Genomic DNA, 15,360 nt, shown 5'->3' with positions numbered 1-15,360 from the left:
TAAAATCTGCTCACAGTCATTTTGTAGCGCTTTCAAAAACAGTAGTGAATTATAGATAACGTTCTGCTGTACCCAATGCAGATTTGAGGAAGTAGATATGTTTTGTGTTTGATTTATATAAGAGGTCTTCTATACCACAACTAATATATAACTCAAATAGCCAATGATAGCTATTTATTTACACATATTAGGGATGTGTTCAATGACTAATTTCATAAACGTTTAAATGGAAATTTGTGCAACCGACTGGTCGACTAGTCTAACCACCCAACCCGCCTTCACTGAAGCCCCATTTTAGACATATTTATTTTAAACGTAGACTTTGTAAAAATATAAAGCAAAACAGTAAATGTGCAAAATAAAATGTAAACGACTAGTATTTCGAAGTTGACTAACAGCAACAGTATCGTTTAATCAACTAGTCGAATAGTCTCGCACATCCCTAATACATATATCATGCCGTTTGACATTGTCAAAAACCCTTACAGTAAAAAAATAGTGTGGTACATTTTTTTTTTTTTTACATTTAACACATTGTTTTAATGTTGTCAATGTTTTTTGTTTGTTTTTGCTGTTGGCAATGTGCTTAATTGTCATGACAATGATGCCGTCATTCAAAATAGGCTTATATTTAGCAAAATATGATTTATTAATTATTTATTTATTCATTTATTTATTTAATCTTTTGTAGTTGTTATTGAAATGAGACCTGGACATGTTTTTTTTACATGTTTCATGTGATCCACCTCATGGACTTCCTGTTGATGTGTTTTGTACCTCTAGCTCATCTGAAGTGTTCATTACACTACACTACACTTACTTTGTTGCGTTATTTGGCAAACTGTTTTCATCCAAAGTGAGTGACCTGGGGTTAAGGCTAATAATTGTGATAGCGCTGTATGGATATTATGGGATCTCTCCAGCTCATAGTTTATTTAGCCATTTCTCTTAGTTTTCCAGCCCACTCATCTGCTTAGTTCTATTCAGCCACTCTGATAAGATTCTGTGGATAATATGTATTACTTTACATTATGTGGTGTAGATTTAATTTTATATTTTTGTTCACTCGCATATCATTCACATGTATAAGGCATGTATTTGTAAAGGAAAGTTATTCATTAGCCTTTCACACTGTATATTTTAGAAGGCTTGGTACCCAGCTGAAGTGTCACGTGCATCCGACTATCAACAGAGCCTGTAAATTAACATACAGGTCACAGTTTGATATTCAGATTACTGTTTCTTTGCTCCTTCTGTTTCTATAAGCACACTAAGGTGCAAGGGTGCTTATTCTCATGAACATAATTTTTTTTTAATTGCTTGATTTGTTTTTACGATAACATCCATATTAATATATACTACCATTCAAAAGTTTGGGTCGGTAAGATTTTTTAAAATGTTTTTGAACTAAGTCTCTTCTGCTCACCAAGTCTACATTGATTTTTTATCAAAAATACAGTAAAAACAGCAATATTTTGTAATATTATTACAATTTGAAATAACTGTTTTAAAATATATTTTAAAATGTATTTTAAAAAAGCTGATTTTTTTTTAATTGAATTGATTTGATGCTCAAGAAACGTTTCTTATTATTATCAATGTTGAAAACAGTTGTGCTGCTTAATATTTCTGTGGAAACTGTGATATCTGTGTACTGATAAAAAGAAAATTCCAAAGAACAGCATTTATTTGGATTAGAAATCTTTTGTAACATTATAAATGTCTTCACTGTCATTTTTGATAAATTGAATGCATACTTTTTAATGTTGTTATTTCCTAAGTACAAGCGGCAGTAATGTCCAGTAGCACAAACATACTGCCTGTTCTGAGTTCACATTTGTTTAAACATTTGCATGTCTCCATGCAATTCTGTACAGGAAGTAAAGACGTGGAGCTATTGTCCCCTAATTTTCCTTTCTTTGCTATCAGATTTTTAAAAGTGAAGGAGCTAGTGTGCTACTAGCATCCCTAAACTAAATTGCAACAATGCTGATTGTTTTAAAACATTATCATTGGTAAGTAAAATGGCTACAAACTCACACCATTGGTTAAACCAATGTTGCTGTGTTGGGCTGAATGGAATGATAAATCAAACGGCGTTGTTTCAGTAATGCAGTGTTAACATTTCCTCAAATTACTTTCTTACAGCTGTCTCTGTAAGTTATGCTGGGATAAAAGATGTCACGTCAACACTGAAAAATGTTACATTTACATTTGACAGATGCTTTTATCCAAAGTGACTTGCATTGCATTCAAAGTATACGTTATATCAGTTCTGGCTTTCCTTGAGAACTGAACCAATGATTTAAGCATAAATGTAATTGGCTGAGGTCAATAGCTAAATGCAGGCTTTAAACGACCACACCGTGGTCGCATGACTTCAGCGTCACCGTTACTAAGCCTCCGACTCTTTCAGTCTTTGTTTAAAAACATTTTCCCTGAAAGGTCAAGTTATAATAGTTTGCAAGAGCGTGATTATAAACACAACAAACTAAAAGCGTAGTTGAGTAGATGAGTTTATCTGTTCGGCTGATGACGTTTAATGTCCTCAACAACCCTGTAGTGCCATTTAACCATTTGCTAGTAAGCAAATTTTCAAGGTAAGTAAAAGCTTTAAAAAATCCCAAGAGGGGATCATTGATGTATTTTATGTCGTAGAATAAAACGTGAAAATATCTTGAGCTTGTGTTCACCACAGACCTTATTTCAGGCATTTAACCAAAAACTCATTCAAAAAACCCATTGACTTCAAGACAATGGAACTGGAAGTGTAAAAATTCTTACTTGTTTCTGGGTTTGGCCTATAAAAATACATCATCCCTCAACACTATTTGTGGAATCTATTGTACAGTGATTCAGAACTAAAGGGTTAGGGTCAGTTTAATGGCAATCTTTGACTGTGGCAGTCTTTGTGCACTAGTTGTTTTACTTAGTTAGTTGTTAGTTGTACTTTATTGTCCAGCCTTGGCTGAAAATTGGTCTTTGGCCTAGCCATAGAATCACAATACATTTAACAATACACAACGTCCACTTCAACATAATAAGCTAAAATATTCACATTCCCTACCCCTTATTCAGAAGACCTGTTGCTTCAGTAAGTAATAATGCTCGATGTAACATCACCAGAGACTAGGATTCATTCCATTGCAGCACAGCTGTGTGTCCATATAAATCCAAATACAGCCATGATGTAATGAGTCACCAAGGCGATGGACCCTGACCTCTTCATAAGTTTGAACTCTTCACCAGCCTCATGTAATTTAAGGTGATTTATTACTGTGCGCTGTCTATAAACAGAATAGTTGCAGGAAGTCCAGATATTATATAATGTGTATAATTACACAATAAATTATACAATGTGAGTCCAGAGGTCTTTCATCTAATCAAACTATACAGTACTTTTGCTGCAAATGAATCTGTTAATTTGGTAGAAGCAACCAAATTAGACAGATGCCAACGTGGAAATGTTGTGTGACTTATGCTCATTCTCAAACCAAGGTTGTGAGGAGTAAATTAAAGCAGCTGTCAAATAGGTGGTCTGTCCAAAGATGGTCTAGCTGTCAAAGGTGATTTGCTCGTACTTTAGACCAGCAGCATTATTTCGGACAATGGAGGGAAGCGTAAGGCCAGACATTAACTGGTGTCAGATGTCCTTTTTATGGCTCAGCAGTCTGTGTTTGTGTAGGAAAACCATGACCATGTTCTCTAGCTCATTTCCATATTTTCTGTCTGTTTGGCTCACTTAAAATATGTAAATCTATCATTCATCTGTCATAATCCTATGCATAATGTATTCTGTTTCCGTCATTTTCCTCTGTCTCTTCAGTGGAGGGGATGAAGGTGGTGGAGATCGAGAAATGTCGCAGTGACATCAAGAAGCTGCGGGAGGAGATGGCCTCAAGGAACAACAGGTCAGTGACCTTACTGCTTGTTCTGGAGATATTGGAACATCATTACCACAACGGGAAGTAGAACGATATATTTCATAAGAAAAAATCCAGGTTGAGACTGGACTTTATACTTCAGGAATTCATTTGATTGTGACGTTACATGAAATCAGGTGGTTGGAAGGGTGGAGGTGAAAAGTAGGAGTTACTTATACACAAACACGAGTTACACAATAAGACCAGGAAAATGTAGCCTGACTTCGTCATACTCATATTCTAGACAGAATGTCAGTCTGATACTGCTCCATAGAGATTTGATTATGGGGTGTGTCTCAACCGAACCAGAAAAAAAAAAAAAAACTCTGCACTCAATTGGATAGACCTACAACCAATCAGAGCAACGGAGTAAATGACGCATGTTCTTCATTCATATTTTCAACCAACAAAATGTCGCGGCTCTCTGTTCCTCTTTTAAAATGAATGCGCTGTGGATATCTTCTATAACAGATGCGATGGCGGAATCTACACATGATGTTTCATAAACAAAGTTCGGGAGGAGCACCGAGCACGTACAAATAATCAATCCAATATCAACTTGTCATCAAACAATACCATGTCTAACGTTACCCTATATCAGCATGAGGAAGCATATTCACTCTGTCAACTTACCTAACACTCCTTGACAGTTTTTCAGCATCCCTCCACCACCCCGAATCCTCACTCTTGTCTTGTTCTCTCACAACCAGGAATACCGGGGGGAGTATGGCTACCGAGCCCACAGCCCTCTCCTCGGACAGCACGTCATATACGCATTTATTCTATCTGACTTATTTGTGTGAACTCGTGAAATCTCATATACGCTTTTATTCTATCTGACTTATTTGTAAATGTGAACTCGTGAAATCTCAATTCTCCAGCGGCAGTCTTCTTTGTTGTAAACTAATTCAAATCAAGCGCTCTTTGGTGACGTGGGTGATTACGTAACCGCAGATCATCTGTCCATCATCGATTAAAGCCCGCCCTGGCAATTTGATTGGCTCGGCCTTCTGGGAGCCGAGCATAATTACTCCTCAACGGATCGAGTCCAGACCGAACTTCCCGACCAAAAAATGTTGTGGGCGGGGTTCGGGCTGGCACCCAGGCTAAGGAAAATGCATTAAAGGGGTCCTATTACGCTTTTCCACTTTTTCAACTTTAGTAAGTGTGTAATGTTGCTGTTTGAGCATTAAAAAGATCTGCAAGTTTACAAAGCTCACAGTCCACTCCTAAGGGAGATATATTATTTAACAGAATCCCCATTCCAAGAACTACAACGAACGGCTCGTTTGGACTATGACGCGATTTTTCCGGATCTTATGAAGTCATGATGTTCCTCATTTAAATAATCCGTGTCCGGAATTTGCAAAAAAGGTGCTGGTTGAGCTGCATTAGAGAAGACAGTGTTGTCACTATGTCAATAGAGATACTGTTTTTTCCACAACGTTTTCAAAACTCATTTGTTTGACCATCCTAAGGCTGACAAACTTTTATTTTAAACACTGTTGCTGAACATTATAATTTCAACATTAATCTGCACATTTTATGGAGAACAGCTTGTTTTCTGTTGCTATTGTGAGTTCTTGCTTTTGTAAGACGGTTCACCGCTCCTTAGGAAAATTAACCATGGTTTTGTGATCGAATACTGTTTGTATTACCTATAGTTTTCCGACAAATATCACGATTAAATGGTAGAGAACATCTTATCTATAATGTATAAGAAAATTACAAAAAACACACCACTCTGAAACATCCTGTGAAATCCGTGCTTGCAAAGTCTGTGCATGCCATCCATAATGAACGATCCTCTTGTTCATTAACATTGTCAGGGTCTGAATTGGTTTAAAATAACCTTAATATTTACACTAGAGAAGAATTCACAGTTATGGGGGGGCGTGACATTTCCAGAACACGTGCTAAGCGCTGCCAATCACAACACACTGGGCCAGCTAACCAATCACAGCACATTTCGTATTTCAGAAGAAGGGGCTTCATTGAAATCAGCATTGTTTTTGAACAATCAAACATATTCTAGTACACCCCAAAAACAAAATCAAGTGGACCAAATCAAATTTTGTGGACCAAATTTATTGGCCTAGCACTAAAAAAGAAGGTATCTGAATTGAATTGAATGTGAACTTGTAGTGTATTTCAAATCTTAAAGGTCCCATTGCATGAAAATTTCACTTTATGAGGTTTTTTATCCTTAATATGAGTTTCTCTAGCCTGCCTATGGTCCCCTAGTGGCTAGACGTTTTGATGGGTGTAAACCAAGCCCTAGGTATTTTTGAGAAAATGAAAGCTCAGACAGGCGAATCTAGAAATCTTTTCTTTATGTCGTCATAAGGGGAAAGGTCACCTCCCCTTTCTCTTCTTTGCCCGCAAAAAGAATTTGGCCCGCCCATGAGAAAATGAGCTGCGCGAGCGCGATATTGGTTTTTCCTCGAGAGACATCATGGCTTGCAAACGAGCAAAGCATGGCAGTTACTCAGTGTTTGGATGTACAAAGGAACACAAAAGTATTTTTTTAGTTCCTTCATCCGAGCCTCTGAAGAACCAGTGGGTTATGTGAATTTCTGATGTGTAATTGTTCAAGTTCAGACAGATAATCTTTCTCTCAAAGTCGTTCAGTACTGTTTATGCATCAGTAAATCAAGCCAGTGACTAAACGATCAACTTCACGTCGTTTCTCTTAGTAGGATGAAAATAATCATACTTAAACTGTGATTAATACAGAAAAAGAACAATCTGTCAATCACACAGTGCGAGTTTATCTGGACACTTGCCAAAACTCGTTATGAAATCAATGACGTTGTTATACTGCACAACGAAGCTCTTACGGTACTTACCTCATGTTTGCACTGGTGAAAGCATTAAAGGTAGGGTAGGTAATCCTGTTCAGAAACACTTTTTTTTATACTGGGTGAAATGGTCCTTCCATCCTGATAGTAGTCAATACATTATGTGTTTAGAAAAAGGAATGAAAAAAATCAGACCTCTGTAGCAGCTGCAGGACAGTAAAAACTCTGACCTATCACTGCCATTCGGTGCGAATGTAAAGAACCAATCAGATGCCTTCATGTCTCGTGCCCGAGCCCCACTGCGCGCGCTGCCCTGCGTGCAGTCATCACATGTCACCGTTCCCGGAAATATTCAGCTCAAAGCACCTGCATATGCAGTCAACGAAGGCAAACAAGGCAAAAACTACTTCCTCGGACCCTGCCCGCACTCTTGAACGACCTCCTCTGCTTCGCCCTCGACCCCGGACCTGTCCTCGAACCGACGATGCGGTACTTGTCTCCGGACTCGGAGTGTACGTTAGTCTTCATTAGAGTCAACAATGCTTTCATCATGGAAACTCTTACATGCAAAACACCGTATATGTTATGAATCTTACACGGAATTCACCTTCATCACAGTGTAACTGATGGTAATGGAAAAACGTGTATCAATGCAACCTGTTTTTAGTTTTGCCTTATAAATATAGCTCGTTACCGAATGAAACTTTACCAGTATCGATATGCTAGCTTGATAGTGAGTACTAAAAGAAATCTTATTTGTTTATATTCATAGTGATAAAGTTAGGTATTTTATTACATGTGATTCTGACATGATGTCACTGTATGTACTGCGCTCCTTCCTCTCCACTCGTCTCAGGTAATAAATGCGTCTTCCAGCTGAGCCTGAGCGTTTGGCGTCGCGCGTTCATGTGTTTTGGGGGCGTGGCTTTGGAAGGAGCTCAGAAGGGAGGGGGTGGGAGTGAATGGAAATAATGAGCTGTGTTTATTGCAGATTAAAAGGTCTACAGTCACTCGATTTTTATATTTTCTTTTTCAGAGTACTTACATTTTAATTATGTATTGGTATATAAAGACAGTTTAAACAAATTTGGAATGTTTTTTTTTTAGAAAAAGGATTACCTACCCAACCTTTAATGAGAGTACAGAAACTGTGTTGCAATGATAAGATCTTCATTCACGCGATCAACAGGCTGTCATCTGCTCAATGCCCATCATTGCAACCTTTTATGTGATGGGAATAGATCTAAATACTTAAAAAACTTCTCACGATTCGTTAATCCCGATAGCTGTAATAGTAAAAACGTATAATAGCTGTAATAGTAAAAGTTTTCGAGAGAGTTCCACATGTAATGCGAAATATTTCATATGCAAGCATGTCAGCCAATCACAGCAGTGGGCGTTTACACTGAAGTCTCACAGCAGACACGCCCCTTCAAACAGAGCGTTCAAATCAGAGGCTAAAATCAGGCTAGGAAATATGCCTTTTATTTCTAAATTATAACGTACATACAACTTTTGATCTAAAAAACATAAGGGCACCCCAGGAAACATTCTAAAATAATAACATAATCCATGCAATGGGACCTTTAAACGTTTATTTAAAAAAAAAACTGTACTAGAAGATAATTTAATATGAATTACACAACAGGCTCTTTAAGTGTACTTAAAGAGAGTACACTCTCACGATTGTTTCTTAACACACTTAACAAGTGCACTTTGTATAATGTCAAGTTTTACTTTAAAGTATATTTTAAACCATTTTTTAATTATCTTGTGTTGTGCTCTAAAGATTAAAGTACAGTATAATGTTGACTAACATACTAAAGCACATGTAAAGCACTTGATTATAATTTTAACTGTAATATGTTTAGTATTGCATTAAAGTGCATCAAACATAATTTAAATGTACTAAATTGCAACTTCATCATTACAAATGTGTAATTACAAATACATTTAAATACATGACACAAATTTCCACAGAAATGACTTAAGTGGGTCAAAGTTTAGCTAAATACATCTAATATAAATTTAAACCATAATACATTTTAGTTTAAATGCAATTAAAGTGTCAGTTCACCCAAACATGAAAATTCTGTCAGTAATTACTCACCGTCATGTTGTTCCAACCCCGTAAGACTTTTAATTTTGGGGTGAATTATCCCTTTAATATGCAATTAAGTGACTTAAAATTTACAATTATATTATTTGAATATTAAATGTCCCTTTTAAAAGTATCCTAAAGTGTATATCTATTGCAGGTGTGTATATCTTTAGCAGGTTATTCATAGCACTGTCCGTACTGCTAACTTTAATGAGAGGAGAATGAAGAAGCAGCCCAGTTGTCTTAGTCAGCTCTTGTTAATAACAGATGAGGTCAGGTCTATTTCCTTTTGAGCCTTAATGAGCTGACATGGCTCTCACGTGCTCTCTTATTAGTGAAGGATCAGATTCTAGATGAATCAAAGATACCTGTATGTTCTCAAGATACTCTCTTTGAGAGATGTTGTAATGGTTGTTAAAAGTGAAAAAAACACAGCATCTTCGGGTCTAAAGCAACTGAGCCCCCGTCTACTTTTTTAACTTTACAGCAGTTTCCTAGATGACAACAAGAAGTTAACCACTCGCAGAGATGTGCCTTCATACCCAAAGGTATGTAAATGGCAGATGTGAGCAAACGTTTTCCTTCATTATTTTGTATACTTATTGTGCTTAAATAATTTGATATAAGTCAGTGTACACAGCACCATTTAAGGTAAGAAAGGTTTAAAGGGATGGTTGACAAAAAAAGAAAAAAAAAACATTTAAAAGAAAAAAAATTATATATATATATACAAATTTTAAAAGAGAATATATTCTGTTGTTCAAAAGTTTGGGGTCGGTTATGCTTGTCTTTACTGTCAATTAATTTAATGCACCCTTGCTGAATAAACGTATTAATTTCTTTCAGAAAGCAAATACATTTTACTGAACCCAAACTTTTGAATGGTAGTGAATAGTCTTTTGAAAATATTAAAAGAAATATGTTTTAAAATTGTACAACAATTTCCACATATTTTTTCATAGTGACTATGTCTGGTAGGCATGATAAACAAACAAACAAACAAAAAACTAAAAAAGAACTGTGAAAGTAGTCATGATTGAAATCTCAACCAATCTTATCAGCATTTACATTAATTTTTTTTAAATGTCATTATTTTTTAAATATTACGGAGCCCTAACATGACATGTAGGTAAAAATATAAATATTTTTTATAACTCTCGTTTTACTAAATCGTGTGCACGATATAATAATTTGTGCTCTTGATTTCGTAAATTGGGGCCATGTTGTACCAATTCGTTCCCTCATTTTGATTTAACTCAAACAAGGGAACAAATTATTGTAACGTTGCCATGATTTAGTAGATTTAGGGAATTAATTATTATTTTGTGCGCACGATTTAGTAAAACGAGGGAACTAATTATTTTATCGTACGCATGACTTAGTAAAACGGGAACAAATTATATATTGTTTGCACGATTTAGTAAATGAAGGAACAAATTATTATATCATAAGCACAACTTAGTAAAACGAGGGAAGGAATTATATTGTGCGCACGATTTATTAAAACGAGGGAACGAATTTTATCGTGCGTACTATTTAGTAAAACGAGGGAACAAATTATTATATTGTGCGCCGATTTAGCCGAATTGTTAATTCGTGGCCACGATATACTTTTTTTAAATGTATGCACATGTGCGGGACTCTGTAGGATATGGTAAAGAGCTGTGTGGAGATTTCATAAAAATAAAAATAAAAAGGGCATACAGGTTTGAAATGGTATGATGTAAATGTAATGTACGCAATGGCCACAGCCAGGCGTTGGTTATCGGGGGTTAACTGGGAGCTCTGTCGCCTGCAGTACATGCTCTCCCAGCAAACCATAGATGCCCTCAGAAAACCCACCTTCGACGTCTGGCTGTGGGAGTCCAACGAGGTAAGAGCCTAACATGCCACTGTTTTGTCTTTCTCCTCTTTTCTCTCCCCTTGTTTCCTCTCTTCTGCGTCTGTTGCTTGTGTTTGTGGGGCTTGTGTAGTACCACCTCTCACAGGGGACGGTTGAAGCTTTGAGGCAGCCAGTCTTCGATGTGTGGCAATGGGAACCAAACGAGGTGAGGATCGGCCAAGAGAAAGATGCAGAAAATAACAATTCTACAGAAGTTGATGTACCAATGACAATGCACATGATGCATGAATTACACCATGGGCAAAATGACTGGCATGCCAAACCTGTGACAGCCACATTTTTTGTACTGCTGAAAATGCTATCATCAGTGTGTTGTGCTTTAAGATGCTGAGTTGTCTGGAGCATATGTACCATGACCTCGGGCTGGTAAAGGACTTTAATATTAACCCCATCACGCTGAAAAGATGGCTGGTAAGAAAACTATACTTTGAAATATTATTATTATTCATTTATTAATTCTTTTTTTTATTTGGAGAACTATTTTATTTGACTTTTTCCAAAGAAAATGATTTTTCACCCAAGTAAAAAAAAACAAAACAATTTATATATATGTATTTTTAAAATTTGCAGATTTTTTTTTTTTTTTTTTGCCGATTAGCCTTGTCAGGCCTTTGTAGGCTATAGTAAGCGCACAATCACAAAGGATAACAAAATGAGTTTTTAATAGTACATTCCACTAGGAACATGTAGGAGAATCACAGGGAAGAAGCTCAGGCAATAACCACTCTTAACATAAACAATACCGGACAATAGACTTGTAGTCAAGACCGCCTAAACCGAGACCAAGACACTACCAAGACCAGAGGGTATCGAGACCAAGACAAGACCAAGACCAAGACCAAGACAGACCAAGTCAAGACCGAGACCAAGTCGAGACCGGAGGGGGAAAAAAATAGACTAGTGTTGAAGCTAAAGCAATATGAATTCAAGAACAGCAGAATACTAGGGTTCAGCCGCAGTTTACATTCAATACGGTATTACTTCAACTACACAGGCAGAACAATACAGAGACAGACCATGTCATGTGTGTGACTGTGAGCTCACTGTAAATGTTTTTGCAGACTGGGTGAGATCAACTATGTGTAGCAATTGCATGACGGCTGTTACTGCACTATTAGAGGATTGGGACTCCCTTAACTTTTGTGTACTGTTGAGGACTGACATGACTGGTACTGACTGGTTCATCTGACAAAACATCAAAAACCTCCAACACCATCTTGCTCCTAAAATTATGAAATTATAGGAAAAAACGAAATTATAGGCTTAAAGGGATAGTTCACTTTGATATTAATTTTTGATATGTTTTAGCTTACCTCAAGGGCATCCAAGATGTAGGTGTCTTTGTTTCCGCAGTAGTTTCAATTTTGATATTTTTAGGTCAAACCGTTCTTGTCTGTCAGTCATATAATGCAGGTCTATGGTCACTGTCTCAAAACACAAGCACAGAGTCCAAATTAAAACAATTCCCCATCGTCCAAATGAAACAATTCCCCATCATAAGTACACATTGATGGCCTAAGACACGAAACGAGCGGTTTGTGTGAGAAAACGAACAGTATTTATATCGTTGTTATCTCTTGAAAACAGCACACGTCCAAATGATCTGACGGCGCGGGCGCGTATAGATATATACATAGATGTCGCCTTGGCTACGGTTTCGTTCCAATGAACTGCAGTAGCGAAGGCGACATCTAGTGTATACATCTATACTCGCCAGCGGGCGGGTATAGATATATACACTAGATGTCGCTTGGCTACGGTTTCGTTCCAATGAACTGCAGTAGCCAAGGCGACATCTATTTATATATCTATACGCCCCCGCGCTGTCAGATCATTTGGATGTGTGCTGTTTTCAAGAGATAACAACGATATAAATACTGTTCGTTTTCTCACACAAACCGCTCGTTTCGTGTCTTAGGCCATCAATGTGTACTTATGATGGGGAATTGTTTCATTTGGACGATGGGGAATTGTTTTAATTTGGACTCTGTGCTTGTGTTTTGAGACAGTGACCATAGACCTGCATTATATGACTGACAGACAAGAACGGTTTGACCTAAAAATATCAAAATTGAAACTACTGCGGAAACAAAGACACCTACATCTTGGATGCCCTTGAGGTAAGCTAAAACATATCAAAAATTAATTTCAAAGTGAACTATCCCTTTAAGTGCAGGATCCGAAAGTTGGTCGTTTTGTCGCTATGGTTACACACACACACACACACACACACACCGTTGGCGGTGCGCTCAAAGTCATCTGTCAGTTGTGCAGTTACCCAAAATCTCCTGAATGAAGTTAAAACCCATCATGCCACTGATATGTGTTTTTTAAATCAAGTGATCAAAGTGCTCGTTGCCGCTGCGATCAGTGGCGAGGATAAAGTGTTTTCTCGTATATTGGGCGCACACACCGCACTGTCTTCACTCGGACGCGCGCTTCAATCCGTTCCGTTGCGGATAATAATGTTGCATTATCGAACGTTGTGTCGTCGTGGATATTGTAGTATTGTATTGCTAAATCCCCGACCACTATGTCGGTCTGAGACAGCGAGACCTAGACAAGACCGAGAGGTCCGAGACCAAGACCAAAGACCGTCAAGGCCGTGACAAGACCAAGACCACGTAAAAGTGGTCTCGAGACATACATCACTACCGGACAATGAAACAAAGAAAACTGAGAGCTTAAATAAAAGGGAGAGTAATCAACTGAACAGAAACAGGTGCGTAGAAACAGAACCAAAACACAATGGCCCTCATTTATCATTCTTGCGTAGAAACGGGCGTATATATTGGCGTAAGATTATGCTTACACTCCTCTCATCGCCTGATTTATGAAGCTGTGCGTACCTCTGAAATCCAGGTGTACGCAATACCTGCCCAAATGCCGCGGCTGAAATCGATCGTCATTAGAATAACACGCCCCTATATATTCAAGTCTCCGCTCCCCCCACGCCCTCATTTTACGCCATGGACACACGTAAGACGGCAAAGAAGAGAAACTTCTTTGAGAAAGAGAAAGCGAAACCAGGGAAGTGGAAAGAAACAAAATTGATTTCTAGATTTTTATTATTAATGACGTTTATTGTTATTTAGAAGAAGAATGTCGTTATTATTATTTGTATTATTATTATTATTATTTAAAAGAAGAAGAATGTCATTTTTGTTATTTTGTCAGTCTGAATGATTTTTTTGGTCATTGAAAGCCTTTCATTACTAAACCCAGTCCGTGCACACCTGCCGGGCCTAACCCTGGCCTAACCATCGTTTCAAAGAATAGTACAACGGCGAGCACGTCGAAAAACGCCTCGTCCGTTTGGGGAGGTGCGCGCGCAGTCTGTGCGGAGACTCGCGCTGCGGAGCCAGGCGAATATAAACAAGGCTTGAAACGTCAGGTAAAGCGCACAGGCTCGCAACTGAAGGAATACATATGCCTACAAATCAAATGCTTTGGTAAAATCACACAAATTAAACATTGAAGTCCATGTTGCACAAAAAATAAACACTGAAGTTTATAATTACTATGTTGTTTTTTTTTTTTACAGTGGCTCATAATATATCATATCTTTTAGTTTGTCAGTGCGTTTTGCAGTGTTAGGAATTGTTTTTCTGCGCATTCCCGCACTCAAAACGTGCGTACACCACCTCCTGAGCTGGCGTAGGATTTGAGCGTGCCGTACGCCAACGTCCATATTGATAAATCTCAAAGTCACCGTGGTTTTGGGTGTACGCCAGGTGTACGCTGGAAATTTGGTGTACGCACTTTTGATAAATGAGGGCCAATGAAACTAAACCAAAACAGAACATACATGTTACAGGCCTCCTGCCATAAAATATATTTGTGCAATACAATTAAGTCAGTTTAAGTCAAATGTATTTATATAGTATTTATATAGAATACAATGCGTATTGACAATACGCATTGTTTCAAAGCAGCCTTACATAAAAAAAAAATGTTTAAGAGAAAATTATAATTATATCTTCTTTGGATAATGTGTAATAAAATAAAATCTATCGCATATTTTTATTTAGAGAACTATTTTATTTGACTTTTTCTGAAGAACATGTGAGTTGTGGGTAGTTGCTTGATGGTCTCCAGGGTGTTTTGGGTGGTTGCCAGATGGTTGCTTACTGGCCAAGTCAAAAAGAAAAACTAACTTATGGTGATTTTATTATAATTAAATGTTAAAATTATAAGTACAATACAATTCCAAGTCAGATTTATTTATATAGCGCTTTCAACAATACACATTGTTTCAAAGCAGCTTTGCAGGAAATAAAATTTTTGGACAATGTGTAATAATGAAAATAATAAAATAAAATAAAGTCCTTTCTTTCCATTTTCAGCTTTGCATCCATGACAATTACAGGAACAATCCTTTTCATAATTTCCGCCACTGCTTCTGCGTCGCTCAGATGATGTACAGCATGATCTACCTCTGCAACCTACAGGTATAGATTGCATTATGTCTTATAATATATATTTTTGTAATAATTATTTAATTATGTGTCGAAGACATCTTTTATGCCCCGCAGCCACCTGTTTCTTTTGCTCAGGAAAGTTCGAGCAGCAGAGGTAGATTAAAGAGAAGTGGGAGGTGAATGAAAGAGACTGAAAGATAGCGAAGTGATA

General features: G+C 37.3%; 1 protein-coding gene across 2 annotated transcripts in view; it reads left to right on the top strand.

Moving 5' to 3' along the window:
* pde9aa (phosphodiesterase 9aa) overlaps positions 1 to 15,360 on the top strand; it is a 30,036-nt gene that overhangs the window by 8,720 nt on the left and 5,956 nt on the right. Inside the window, exons 7-11 of one of the 2 annotated variants that reach the window (XM_084420986.1) lie at positions 3,827 to 3,911; positions 9,313 to 9,373; positions 10,799 to 10,873; positions 11,053 to 11,139; positions 15,075 to 15,179. In XM_084420986.1, coding sequence (XP_084277112.1) covers positions 3,827 to 3,911; positions 9,313 to 9,373; positions 10,799 to 10,873; positions 11,053 to 11,139; positions 15,075 to 15,179 — 413 coding nt within the window. Of the gene's footprint in view, positions 1 to 3,826; positions 3,912 to 9,312; positions 9,374 to 10,623; positions 10,699 to 10,798; positions 10,874 to 11,052; positions 11,140 to 15,074; positions 15,180 to 15,360 lie in introns of both variants that reach the window. The other variant, XM_084420985.1, reaches the window with a different exon arrangement.

This window comes from Rutilus rutilus (assembly GCF_951802725.1).
Source record: "Rutilus rutilus genome assembly, chromosome: 10".
In the NCBI taxonomy this organism is placed as follows: domain Eukaryota; kingdom Metazoa; phylum Chordata; class Actinopteri; order Cypriniformes; family Leuciscidae; genus Rutilus; species Rutilus rutilus.
The sequence above is the reverse complement of the archived record's forward strand: the minus strand, read 5'-3'. Positions and strand labels throughout refer to the sequence as shown.